This window comes from Protopterus annectens, chromosome 10.part0 (assembly GCF_019279795.1).
Source record: "Protopterus annectens isolate FY-2018-M chromosome 10.part0, PAN1.0, whole genome shotgun sequence".
Lineage (NCBI taxonomy): Eukaryota > Metazoa > Chordata > Ceratodontiformes > Protopteridae > Protopterus > Protopterus annectens.
In genome coordinates this window covers 352524419-352538909 of record NC_056744.1, presented here as the reverse complement: position 1 = coordinate 352538909, position 14491 = coordinate 352524419, and the positions used below count along the sequence as shown (strand labels likewise).

Genomic DNA, 14491 nt, shown 5'->3' with positions numbered 1-14491 from the left:
CTGTTCTTTACCCAGGATTCCACTATGCTTCTTTGAGTGTGTGTAAGCTGTACTTTTCTGACTCCTTTGATTCAGTACTGTGCTGGGACTCTTCTCCAGCATGTTTGGCTAGCTTGAAAACGGTCTAGATTTTGCAGTTAACATTTGTGGAATTTTCCATGAGTATTTTTATGTGGATTTTTAGGAGAGCTTGAGGAATTTGATACATTTGTGGACAATACTGGTGTGCCAACTTTACCTGGATTAGATTTGATTTGATTGTATTGTTTGGCTACTTTTTCCCTTGTGCATTGCCCAAGTAGTTATTCATTCTGGAAAGCTGGGACTTGTATATTGTGAACGTGAAAATGAGGTGCACCCAATTTCTGTGCTATCAGTGACGGATTGCTACTAGTCTTGTGTTCCCTAACTTTGGGAAAACACTGGCATGAAAAGCTAATGTAACTTTCCCTTCTCTTTCCTGCAGTGGGAGGCAAACTGCGAGGGTGAGGCAGGCGGTACCAGACTCGATGAGGTTACACCGAAATGTCAGAGAAGTTGGGCCAAAACGCAAAATTAAAGGATGGGAAAACAAAGTATGCAACCCTCAACCTGTATAACACTTACAAAGGAAAATCTTTGGAGACTCAGAAAAGCACAGGTATGTTTTTTACAATGTTTGTTAAATCACAATTGAAATTATTTAAATTCACACACACTAATGGAAAATAAACCATAGTGATATTTCTCATTTTTATGCAATGTACGTATTTTTATCTGTTTGACATTTGTTGACCAGGTTATTCCAACTGAGCTTTTGCCCTTTTCAGCAGAGGCCCGGGAAGAGAAGCTCCACAGTTAACACACAGATTTTAAGAAAGTAAATGCATAGCTTGCCATATAAATGAAAAAAGATAAAGAATTAATGCACAGAGACTATATTGGCATAACTTATAGCACAGTCACTAACGTAGGGCATCCATAGTATATACTTGTGCCATAAACAAGCATTGGAGCCAAATTTATTAGTTGAAATTGGGTAGTTTCTAGATAGAATTTGAATTTTTGTGCAGAAAAGTCTAAACTCTTTTACAAGTAAAATCTCAGTTTGGCTGTTAAGCAAGGACAGAAGAGGAGGGGGAGGTAGGTTAGCGACAGTAGAAAAGGTGATAGTTGACAGTTTGAGGGTGTTTTAGAATGGCAGATCCAGGTGCCTTTTAGATAGCTGTTTTGAATTGAGAGTGCTTAATGCTTCTAATATCAAGGGGAAGTTTGTCCCAGGAGACGGGGGGGGGGGTAGCTTTAATGGTTTTGTCCAATTTTGCTTTTGAGCATGTAGATTTGATAGAATGATCTGAAACTGAGAGAGTAGTAGTTGGTGGGGAAATTCAAGCCAGTTTAAGGTATTTAAAGAGGGAGTGGTGAGTTTGCCGGCAACTAATCCTAGCAATTTTATTATAGGTGGTTTCTAGTTTTGTTGAGTGGGGCCTGAAGGTCAGTGAGAATGTGTGATCTGTAGAATAGGCTAGGAAAAAGGTAGGTGTGGGAAAGGAAGATTTTAGCTTTGTTTGACAAGAATTTCAGATTTGATACAGCTGAGTACATGATGGTCAAATTTGAGTTGGTCTATTATAACCCTGCAAATCTTGGTGTGTGTATCACATGTGATGGGTGTGTTAAGGGATGAGCTTGTGAATGAAGGTTTAAAGTGGTTGTGGGTTTTTGGGAGAAAAAGCAGGAGTTTTTAGTATTAACTGATTCTTGGCCAATTTTTAATGGAAATGATTTTTTGTGTAATAGATTTTAGGACTGTGCGGTTATCAAATGTGGTGATAACTGTCTAGTCATCTGCATATTGGACAAGTGTAGATTGTGAGCAAAAAGTATGTAATTGATTGGTAAAGATATTGAAGTGTAAAGGCCCAAGAGTTGAACCTTGAGGTACTCTTATCTGAACAGGAAGAGCAGGGGAGCATGCCGAAAGCCATTTAACAGATTATAGCTAGCAAACCAGAAAGTAGTTGAGGTGGAAAGATTTGGGTCTCAGAGTTTGGCCAACACCAGGGGGTGGGAGGCAGTGTCACACACTTTTGAGATCAAGGAATAGGCATGAGACCAGTTTGATGTCTCTAGCTGGGGAGATTGTGTTGGTAAAGGATATAAGGCCTGTGGAGATGCTGTGTTTTGGATGGAAGCCATGTTGTGTGGAGGTGAGTAAATTCTCATAATATGAGGTAATCCTGAATTTGTGTGCATGTTTTTCTACTTTTTTTGGGTGGAGGAGCTAGAATTGCTATTGGCTTGAAATTAGTACAGTCAGAGGAGTTACCACCTTTGTGGATGGGTAAGGTTGAAGAACTATTTCCAAATTGGAACTTTGGATTCAGTAATAGAGCAGTTTTAGTGTGGAGATGGGGGGGTGAGTTGGCAGGAGCCTGAAGGATAATTGGAGGTAGGGTTATCTACTGAAGGGGGGAGTAGGGTTTCAGTTTGAGAAGTAAGGATTTAATGTAGGTAGTAGATACTGGTTAGAGAGAGAAGGTAATTGTGGATTTAGGGGAGGTGGGAAGGTCAGAGTGGTAGACTGTTAAGGTCAGTGCTGATGGGGTTGTCAGTTTACTAATGGAAGTCAATGAAGTAGTTGTTGAAAAGGGAGACTGTTTCTTGGAGTATTGTTGGGACAGTGATTGGGAGATGGGGTTTTCCTGGATCTGGTATTTTATAGAGTGCCATAATTTCTTAGGGTTGAATGTATGTGCCGTAGGGGGATTTGAATAAAAGTTCTTCATGGCTTTGTTAGTTTTTTTGACCAGGTTATGTAGTTATTTGTAGGGTTAAAGATGGGGGAAGGGAGCTTTTAGACTAGATTTTCCATGCCTTCTTCTCTCTTTGCATTAAGGTGCATGTAGACAGAGTTAACCAGGGAGAGAACTGTGCGTAAGGGAGCTAGTGAGTTGAGTAGGTCAGGAAAAGAGCTAAACTTTAGTGCTGTTCAATCAAGAGTTAATTTAGTTAAGGACCAGTTTATAGATGAGGGCAGGTGGCGGACTGTATCGGGGTGAAAGTGAGTGTACGGCTTTCATTATACTTCTGCGGCCTGGTGAGGTGAATCTGAGAACCTTGATTGGTGAGTGGTTACTTAGTGTCGGTAGTGGTACTTGTGGGGGTTTGAGACTAGTAGCCATTCAGTAAGAGAACTGGAGTTAGTTGGTATATTAGTCTATGTAGGGGTGCAGATTAGATGGGGAAACAGTGCAGATTGATACTTGAGGTGGAGCTTTCGGTGGATAAGGATAACCAGTTAATATTGACATCACCTGGAAGAATGGTTTCATTGGGTGAATGTATTGTAAGCCAGGGCAGAATATGTTCAAGCAAGGTGGTATATCGACAGGGGTAATCTAGATTGCTGCTACAGTAATTATATTGTGGGAATTTATCTTGCAGTTGGCGATCAGTAGTTCAGCGGGTGAGAATGAGGGGGTAGGGTGTGTTAGTAGTTATAGTGAGATGGCTGGAGTAAATTTATAGCAACCCCTTTTTCTTTTTAAGTCTGTTAAGTCTTAAGATGTTTTATCCTGGAGGTAGAACGCCTTTGTCAGGGATGTGGCGTGGTGGTGCAGTGGTGGCATTGTTGCCTCACAGCAAGAGGTTCTCTGGTTCGATTCTCGGCTGGGGTTCCTTCTGTGTGGAGTCTGCATGTTCCCCCCTGCATTCATGTGGGTTTTCTCCGGGTGCTCCGGTTTCCTCCATGTTACAAAGACATGCGTCTAGAGTGTTTGTTTTTCCCCGGGCCTCCACTGAAAATTGACTTTGTTCCAAGTCGGACTTTCCTGGTTAACAAATGTTAAATTAAAATAAATAAAATAATAAAAAATAAATAAAATAAAATGTGGGGTTTAAGCCATGTTTCAGTGAGTGGTAATGTCTGGAGAGTGGTGGGACATCCAAGCACGGAACTCACTAATTTTGAGTATACTTCTGATGTTCATGGAGTAAAATAAGTGTTCCTTGGGAAGGGTGGGATAAGGAAGTGTTTGTGTTGTCATTGTTAGTGGTGGTGGTGGGGGGGTATGGTCCAGGATTGGGGTGAATGTCTCCAGATAGAAGTAGGCTGTGGTGAGAATTTAAGTTAGGGAGAGTGGGGTGATGGAACTGATATTTAGTCTTGGTTTGTGGGGTAGTAGTAGAGTAAGGAGGAAATTTTAATTTTTGGGAGGGAATAGTAGGAAAGAGATATGGGGTAATCTGAAAGGTGTGTATAGATTTTAGTGGAATACTGTTGGGTAGATAGAGGCTGGAGAGGGGTGATGTGGCTTTGAGTATTGTAGGAGAAAAGGTGGTAAAGGAGAAGTAAAGTAGCTGAGCAGATGTTGTAGAATTTGGGGGGGCTAGTATGTTGTAGAGTTTGCGGATATTAATATGTAGGTGGGGAGAGTTTATAGAAACCGTTGTATAGCCTTATTGGATACTGTACAGTAATATAGAGGGGAAGAGATTAGAGGATGGGGAAGAGTCAAGTGGTGGAAAGGTAGTTGTGTAGAGGGGGTAGATTTCAAGAACAGAGATATGCTATGATATAGGTTCAGAGGAGTGGTTGAAAGTGACTTGATTGGGTGAGGTAGAAATTAGTTGTTATGGGGCTTTGATTTGGAGTGAAAGGAAGGGGAGGTTAAAGTGAGAGAGGAAAGTAATGGTTAAAGTGAGAGAGGAAAGTAATGGTTAAAGTGAGAGAGGAAAGTAATGGTTAAAGTGAGAGAGGAAAGTAATGGTTAAAGTGAGAGAGGAAAGTAATGGTTAAAGTGAGAGAGGAAAGTAATGGTTAAAGTGAGAGAGGAAAGTAATGGTTAAAGTGAGAGAGGAAAGTAATGGTTAAAGTGAGAGAGGAAAGTAATGGTTGGCTATAAATTTTTAAATGAGATCTGGGGTAGGAGAATGGAGTGAGCCTGAACGTAGTGGGTTGGACGTATTCATAAGAGTGCTTCTGACAAGGCAGTCTGTAGGTTTTATTGCAAAATGTAGCCGGGTGAGTTTTGAGACCTTAAGTTCTATTTGGGTGGGCAGAGGAAGAATGGGGATAGAACTATTAAAAAGTAGGAGAAAGGCGAGGTAATCTGTAGAAACAAGCCTAAGAAGTTAAGGATTAAAAAGAGAGATGAGAGTTGGACTAGATGATATGGGGAATGAGAAGAGGAGACAGACTAATGGAAATAGGCTCTTCAACTGTGTTGTAAACCAGAGTCGGAGCTGGGCATGGGGATATATTACTGTGAAAAGGGATGCTGAGTACTGCTGGAGCCTGGCGATGTGTAGCAGAGCTCAAGGGCTAGAAGAATTTATAGCTAATATTTAATAACCATAAAGCACATTCATTGTCTGGGACTGGAGCACAGCAAGGTCGTGGCTCGCATGTAGTGGTTGTAGCAATGGTAATAGTGTAGTGTAGCACAATCTAACAGTTGACCTGATGTCTATCTTCATCTATTCTTAACTGATGGGTAACCATTCCGATTGTCTGAACTGATGCAGCTGTTATGTAGCTCGTGCCAGCCAAAATCTCTTCAGCTAATAGTCTACACATAATGGTGTACCCATAATGCCCCTCCATTGCCTCTCATCTTGTTTGCCACTCTTGTAGAAGGATGCGTCAGCTGACTCTCTCGCAGCTAAGTACAGTTTGGAAATTATTTTATTTTTTCCAACTTTGTCTTCTTTAAGTTTAATTTCTAAACCTGGTCTACCCTTTACTTAACACGTGAGTGTTGATCTCCTTAATCTGTACCATTTGGCATTTCTTCCCTAACATAGTTGGTAGTTTTCCCTCTCTCTCCTCTTGCTTGCCGTAGGGTAATCTTTCCTGCCATCGTTGGTAGGATTTTTTCTGAGTGTGTTCTCTAAATTATTTCCTTGAACTTCTGCCCTTCTTGCTCTAATGGCAGTGTAGTCAAAATCGACCACTAGTTTCAAACAATGCCAAGAGTGTAGCAGGAAAATGCCTAACTCTGATGGTCATGATAAATGTGTGTATTGTTTGGGTGTTTTTCATTTAGGTCTAGAGTGCCCTATCTGCCAGGGATTCCGTAATGGAGCCCTGGTAGAACATAGAAACGTCTTTTTAAGGCCCCTTTTGAGGAAGCATTGTCCAAGACTGACCAGTCTCCCCATTCCTCTGACTTAAAATCTGTTCGTTTCGTGCCGACCTCTCCATTGGCACTGACGTCTAAAAAACATGAAAACCCTTCAGCTGGTTCCACTTCTGAACCCAAATCTAAGGTTTCGAAAATTTTGGAATGCACAGTCCTTGACACCAACTTCTGCCTCTGTGCCATCGACACAGATTCCAATGACTACTCCAATGTCGGCACCAGCTTCCTTGGTTACGTCAGTACTGACAATCTGCAGCTCCGCGGCTCCTACCTTCTTCCATGGTGTCAAAGACTGAGACTTTCTTGACACCCAGGATTACATATTCCCCATTGATCGATCCCTTTCTGGGTCAGCTTCCTGGCTCGTTTACAGAGAGACCTGAATTCCCCTCTGGATTGTCTGTTCACTCCGGCAGGAGTCTTTCTGAAGTTGACGTGGTGAGGTTGGTGAATCGGCCACTGACACCTAGGGGTCTTCCCCCGTCGTCTTAGCCCACTCTCCCTCCTGGTTCAGGTGAATTCTCCGCATACCACTACATATACTCCTCTGACCTCTTCACAGGCTTTAGAGCTGTCTACTCCAACCACACAGACTCCAATGGCCTCTGTACCGACTACTTGTCTTGGTTTAAGGCATGGCACTGAATGTCTCTGTGCCATTGGAACTGATGGATCCCTGGGATCAGACCTCCAACGTCTGATCCAGAGGGTTTGAGTCTACTGCTGTTTTTTGGTAGGAGCTGACTTTACTGCTTCGGGCTGCGCTGGCTGTGGGGTCATCCTTGTATCTGGCTTTGCAGGTGGGTCTCTCGGAATGGGGTGTGACCCCCGGTTCAGAGTTTCTCTTTTCTGGGCTCCCATCTCTCCTCAGGGGGGCCTTTCAATCTATGGACAAGGCTTTGGCCACTGCTACTTCCTGGGTATCTCCTGTGTTACCAGATTCTCACCCCTTGACCCATGCTTACCTGTAGCTTATGCCAACCTCCATAACCAGACAGCGAGCTCCAAAGATGCAAGACATACCGACCAAAGGTCACTCATGAGTCCTCTTAAGATATTCCCACTGAAGAGTCTCTTCAGAAGAAAAGGAGGAAACACCTGGACTCCTCTGAAGAGTCCATCACCGAAGATGTGTACTTCGATGAGAGGGAGGGTTCCCCCCGGTCACCCCCAGATGAAGTCTCCTTTGGAGACATTCTGGAGATCCTTAAACAGAGAGGTGACTGTAAGCCCAAAAACCCTTCCTCAGAGGAGGCTGCGCACTTGCAAGCCTTTGGAGCTCGCCATTCTACTTCCTGGGTAAATCCTCCTGCTGACCAATCTTGTTAAATTGGTCTCTCTGCAGGCTTGGAAGGCCCCTGATTTGATAGAACTGATTCCCCAGAGACAATATAAAATGCTTTCCGCTCCAGAGGATTATCAGTACTGGGCAAAAGGATTAGCAGTAGATGCCATGGTGGTAGTGGCTGCCACTAAAGAAACTGGCTGAGGAAAGTTCCACTGTTGATCCACTGTTGATCCCCTTAACTGGGAGTTGAGGCAATGGACAGATTTGGGAAGAGGGTTTACGCATAATCAATCTTTACCATTAGATCCTTGAACTTTTTTGGCACATTTCACTAGGTTTCAGAGGTGATCTGGTCAAGGAGCTGTCAAGATACCCTAGCAGGAGCAGTAAGCTGAAGGGGTCCAGGAAAAAGTGGCCTCCCAGTTAGCTACCCTGGAGTCTAGCTCTAATTCGTCCATGAGGCTAATTGCACATGCACCCGAAGGGGTAACCAGGTCAGCAGGTTCAGGTGTTGCAGTTTCACATGTTTGGCTGCGCCTGTGTGCATTTGCAGAGTCATTCAAGTCTTCCCTGTTTAATGCTCCTTTTTGACGGATCCTCCTTGCTTGGCTCCAAAGTTAAAGAAACTCTATCCAGGTATGAGAAAGATGGAAAGACACTGTCTGCAGTGGGCATATATTTTTTCTGCTCCCCAACGAGCCTATTCCAGGAGTCAGAGGAGTGGGAAGGATGGAAGATGCCATCCTAGAGGCAGAGGTGGCCTGCAGAGCCAGGGTTCCAGGGAGTCCTCCTCTGGCCAACCCTATCAGCACTCCTGAAAGGAGGCCTGATAGCTTGCCTCTGGAGGCCGTTGTGGGAAAGATTTTCTTTGCACCCAAAAGCCTTGCAACACGTAACCACAGATGCCTGGGCGCGAAGAATTATTTCCAGAGGTTTACCTTATCCCCTTCATTCTTTATCCAAGAACTCGAACAAGACTTCATGATGTTCCACCCAGACAGAGGGACCAAGCAGCCTTTGAAATTCAAAAGCTGCTAGACTACAGTCCTCCAAGAAGTCCCACCCAACCAGATAAGCTCCAGATTTTACTCGAGATTCTTTTTAGTATGAAAAAAGACAGGGGACTAGAGAACGATTCTGGATCTCGGCGCACTAAACAAGTTTGTTCAACAGTCCAAATTCCGGATGGTAACAGTTCAGTCAGTACTTTAATTTCTAGAGAAAAATTATTGGATGTGCTCTTTATATCTTCAAAATGCGTATTGCCACTTGAAAGTGGACAAATGCTCAAGAAGGTTTCTCTGCTTTCAGCTAGGAGCCAGTCACTTTCAGTTCAGGGTGCTGCCCTTTGGTCTCACCACAGCCCCCAGGGTGTTCAAATGTATAGCAGCAGTAACAGCTCACTTGAGACTGCATGGATTCCGGTTGTTTCCATATCTAGACAACTGGCGACTCAACACTTCCACCAGACTTCTACTGTTTCAGGAAAAGAATTAATCTTGCAATTGTTATTTGCAGCTAGGCATCGCAGTCATCCTTACAAAGCTTTAACTGACCCTTCTTAGGATATGAATATTTATTGGAGTTCATCTCAAAACTCTCTTGTGTGGCCTCTGTACCTTCCCACAGGCTACAGAAAATAAAATCATAAGTTAATTCTCTCCTGTGCTCAAAGTACCAGCCCTGCTAGTGCTTCAAGCATTGGGGTCCATGGTAGCGGTGAACACTGTAGTCCCATTAGGGAGATTTCCCATGAGGTTACTGCAGTGGCTTCTTTCAAATCAATGGTTCATTCTAACCCACCCAGTGAACCACCCCATACTTGTCACAAGTCACTGCAAAAAGGACCTACCCTGGTAGATGTAATCCGAACAAATTCTTTTGGGCTGCCTCTTTTTTTTCCTGTTCTCAACCCAAAGCCATAGTGACCACGGATGCTTCCTAGATGGGGTGGGGTCAGGGGCATTATCTGGGAAAGACTGTTAAAGGCACCTGGTCCCCCATAGAGGCCAGTCTGCATATCAACGTTCTGGAGCTGAGGGCAGTGCTACTAGTGTTGTAAGCATTTAACTCTGCCCTAATTCAAGCAACAATTGCAAGTCAGTCAAACAATATGTCAGTAGTCTGGTACATCAGTAAGCAACGGGGGACCAAATCAAACAATATGTCAATAGTCTGGTGCATCAGTAAGCAAGGGAGGACCAAATCCTATCCCCTGTGTTGAGAAGCCCCTCCGAGTGTGGCAATGGGCCATTTCCTCCAAATGCTTTCTGATAGCAACGCACATTCCGGGGAGTTCAAACGTGATAGAGGACCAACTAAGCAGATGCATTCTAATGCCTAAGTGGTCTCTCCCTACCTAGGTAGCGAAGATTATCTTTCATCGCTGGGGCCAACCTTGCTGTGACTTATTTGTTTCACCCCAGAACAAGTGTGGAAGCTATTTTGCTCTAATCCCCCTCCCTCGGGGGGGGGGGGGTAATCTTCGAGAGACCCTCTTATCCTTGATTGGTTCCTTGGTCTCCTATATGCCTTTCCCTCAGGAAAGCAGCCAGGTTGAGTAGCAAAGTAATCCTCATTGCACCCTTCTGGCCTCGACAAATTTGGTTTCCCTTCCTATGGCCTCATCTAGTTCACTGTCCATGGATTCTGAACCCAGTTCTGGACCTTCTGCCTCACCCTCGGGGACTGGTGCATCCCAGTCTTCAAAGTCTCAAGCTAACTGCGTGGCTCCTCCAGATTCCGCTAGTCACCAGGCATAATGTTGTTCCATCCCCAGTAGGAAAAATAAACCATCCACCAGGAATCTCTACCGCAGTAAATGGAAGAGATTTTCAGTCTGGGCTTAGGATAATGGCCTCGATCCTTTTTCAGTCCCAGTGGAAAAATGTTTAGAACTTTTGGCCATCCTTTTTGGTAGGGGAATTTGGTTTCTACTGTTAAGGTAATTCTAGCAGCCATCTCTAACTTTCGTAATGGCTTCGGAGATGTAACCTTAATTTCACACTGACTTTGTAAGATGTCCTATTCCCATGTTGCAGTGTTCAAAACCCTTGGATTAATCTCTGCATAGCTACCCAAACATCTGGCCAGTATACAAAAGCTTCTAGTCACTGTTGGGTATGTGGGACATCTGACATTGGCCATAGGGAGCATGGGCCATAAGTGACATCTGCACATGCCTTTCCCCAGAACTTCTCTGCCACCAGTCGAACGTCAGCTCTTCTTGCTGTCAGATCTTCTCAGTTTAAAGATAAGTACCCCATTGGGGCCATTTTGTTTTCTTTTTGGTCACTGCATGCCTGTTTAGGTTCATGTCATCCAGGAAAGGAAAGTGCAGGTGTGGATGTCAGATCCCCCATAAGGACACCAACAATCTGTTCCTTCTCTGCCTAGGGCCTAACCACGACCACAAAACCTGTGTGATTTGTCAGGCCATCATTCCTAAGACACTCCACAGCCATCTGCATGCCTTCTAAATTTATTTAGAAAGTCAGCATCTTGAATGTCTGGCTCTGGTGATGGGAGGGCCCTTTAGTCAGACTGCAGAGCTACCAAAACAGGCCAAAGTCTACAGTCCTGAAACGACTGTTGCACCTTCTCTACCCGATGCTCCTCTTGTGGCCAACATTTGCATACAGAAACGTGTGGAAACTGCCGAGTTAAGTATAATGGGTACTGTTCAGGAGGCTGCAAAACCTAGGGTAGAAAGCACATTCATGGAGGTTTTTCAGACTACTTCTGCCGACGACGAGGGGGATCCCAGGCTCACAACGGACATCCAAGATAGGTCCTTCCACTGTTTCAGAATAGTCGGAATTTGGGTGCTCCTTGAGCCCTACACCCCCCAGGCCTACCCTTTCTCTAAAAGGGAAACCAAATAAAAACATGTCCTTCCCCTCCAGAAAAGACTGCCTGATAGGCAAGCTTTTTCCCAGAGCTTATTTAATGCTGTCATGGCTCTTAGGCCTTCTGTGCCTGGTTCCCCTTTCGGTTATTAGTCCTAGGCCTTGGGCTGAAGCTACCCTGCCTCCTGAAGCTGATTCTCTTCATACTCTTCTGAGGACTCCCTTTCTTCTATCTCGGGTGTATGGTTCTCTGGCAGAGGACTCTGCTGAGAATGACCTGACTTCATTGGAGAGGACCTCGCCTTTGGTGAAACCATCTCTAAAATGAGTGTGTTTAAGTGGGCTTCTTCTGAAATGTCTGAGGTTCAAAAGAGATCACGAGCTCTTGCAGATGGGCTCTCTATCTTCTGCCACCCCTCTAGTCTTGCCAGCCTTTTTGGACACCTTTAATGCAGCCTCCTTGAACCCTGATTCCCAAGCACAAGCGCCTTGAAGGCCTGGCAAGTTTTATAAGGTCGCAAAAAGGTCCAAATTTCTAATAAAATGTCCAGTTGTAGACCATGGCACGGTCTCATTCTCTGCAGACAAACCACCCAGACTACTTCCCTCCACCTCTGTCCTTCCCACAGGTGAGGACAGTAAGACCAACAGAGTGCTGCCCCCCTGACATCTCAGATGCTCAGGTAAGAGCCGCCCTCTCCAAAGCAAAAAACACAGCATCAGTGGGACCAGATGGTGTCCCGGGCTGCGTCCTACATGAACTCCAAGAGCTAAACCCAAACATAAAACTACTGTTCAATCTTAGCCTTACTACAGGATATGTACCCAGAGAGTGGTGTACAGCAGCAGTGGTCCCTCTCCACAAAGGTGGTGCCTCAACGGATCCTGGAAACTATCGCCCCATAAGCCTGACTAGCTTGGTCTGCAAAGCTATGGAAAGGATCATCATGGACCTCATAAATAAAGCTATTGGGGACCTACAGACACTGGATCCTACCCAGTTTGGCTTTAAGGGCAGATCTTGCCTCTTAAACCTGGTTGATTTCTTTGAAACAGTAACCAAGGCCATTGACGAGGGGAAGGTGGTCCACACAGCCTACCTGGACCTCGCAAAAGCCTTCGATACAATACCCCACTCGGGCATTATAGATAAGCTCACCAGCTTAAATATAAACCCCTATGTCACTAGATGGGTTGCAAACTGGCTCAAGGACAGAACCTACATGGTTAGAATTGCTGGAGCCATGTCGGACTCTAAACCAGTTACAAGTGGCGTCCCACAAGGCTCAGTCCTGGGACCTCTCTTGTTCGGTATATATTTCTCGGCGGTACAGGCCAACACGGAAGGACTGTGGCTGACAAAGTTCGAAGATGACTGCAAACTGGGTGCCATAATCAACTCTCCAGCCGACACAAGCATCCTCCAAAAGGGCCTCATAGAAACAGACAACTGGTGCCAGAGCCATGGTCTCAAGCTAAACGCCAAAAAGTGTATAGTCATCCCCTTTGGCAAAAACAAAGTGCCCACAAATTACCACATAGGTGGTAATCCATTAAGTACAGAAGAAGTCATTAGGGACCTGGGGACCCAAGTTGATAGTCTCTCATTTGACAACCACGTGGCCAAAGTGGTTAGAAAAACATTTTATATAGCCCACCTAATCATGAAGGGATTCAAATCTAGATCAGGGGAGGTCATCATGCCTCTTTACTCATCCCTCATCAGGCCCATAATTGAGTACAATGCCCCTTTTGGGATGTACCTTACCAGACACTGCAGCAACTGGAAAGACCCAAAAGTACCTCACCAAGAGGATCAGAGGGCTCAAACAGATGCCATATGCTGCCTGGTTAAAGAAACTCCAGCTCTACTCAGTGGCATACCGCCCGTCTCAGAGGCGATCTGTGCCTGACGTATAAAGCCATGTCCAACCCAGAATTAATGGACATGCTGCACCTCAAAAAATCCAAATCCCATCGAGCTACACGCTCGAGACTTGAACCTCAGCACTAAAATATATAGGACATGCTGGAGGGACAGATTCATAACCCAGAGGCTCTCTTCACTCGGGAATAAAATCCCAGTCCAGGTTAGGCAGAGTCCCACATTGACTCTCTTCAAGAGGAATCTTTGAGTGGATGGGAGATCGTAGGTTTACCCCGGCTATCACTTCTGTGTCACTGTTAGACAGAGGCACAGTATACTAACCTCAAAAAAAGGCATAGCAAAATGAATTTAAAATGAGTGGCAAAAGCCAAACACACTCTGGCTAGGCTTATAAATGCCGTAGGGCAGATAGCCTAGTATGAACCTATGAAACTAAGACCAATGAGCGCATTGGCAAGAAAGTATATACTTCTGCCACTTTGGCCTTTAGGACAGTTAATTACCAGACACACTTCTAAGTATGCCCTGACCCTTTTGACTTGGGTTTCCAAACTTTTGTCTGATCTACCAGGCTTTCCTTTTAACGCTCAAATTTCTAGCGTCCTCTCCTTAAGTGGTAAGACATTCAGTCAGATACAGCTATGATGCTGCAGAAGCATTGGCCAGATCTGCAGCTTCTGCCTGTGTCCTTGGAAGGGTAGGTATTCATGGATGTCCTTCAAGGATGCATCTGCAGTCATAACATATGGGTTGTCCTGCCTCAGGAAGCCCTCTGTCGGCCCGATTCCAAAGTCTGGGTCTGGCCTCGGCTGATGTTGCACTTCACCCGACGTCATAGCTCCTGGGGTATAAAGGCATCAGCCGACACCATTTTCCTCAGTCTTTCTTGCCGAGCGGTGCCCGAAGCAGAAGCTGTTCGCAAGTGCCGGTCGGTCAGATCCAGAGATTTCAGCTACCGAAGACTTCTAAAAAAGCTAAGTACCCCGTTGGGGACTCTTTCTTGCCTCAGCCGATGTCAGAAAAAGTAAATAATTGTTTAACTTGTGGGAAACAAATGCCTCATAAGGATTTCCACTCTTACTGCCTTCCTTGCTTAGGCCCAGACCACGACGTATCAGCTTGTTTAGCCTGTGCCTCCTTCAACCGACCGACACTTAAACGTCGGTCGGAGTTCGCAGAAGAGTTTTTTTTGGTCCCGCTTTTGCATATAAATGCCGTCGGAGACTCCGACTACTCATTTAGCTAAAAAACGCAAGGAAAAGGACCAACACTCGCGGCCCGCGGTTTCGGCTGAAACCACGGTTAGGCCTACCGCGAGTGTCTCTGTTTCGGCTGAAACAGA

The 14491-nt window shown here is 45.0% G+C and overlaps 1 protein-coding gene across 1 annotated transcript in view; it reads left to right on the top strand.

The window, feature by feature from the left end:
- PRRC2C (proline rich coiled-coil 2C) overlaps window positions 1–14491 on the top strand; it is a 2776386-nt gene that overhangs the window by 62807 nt on the left and 2699088 nt on the right. Inside the window, exon 2 of the mRNA XM_044086759.1 lies at window positions 467–640. Within this exon, the coding sequence (XP_043942694.1) occupies window positions 526–640 (115 nt within the window). The 5' untranslated portion in view covers window positions 467–525. The remainder of the gene's footprint in view (window positions 1–466; window positions 641–14491) is intronic.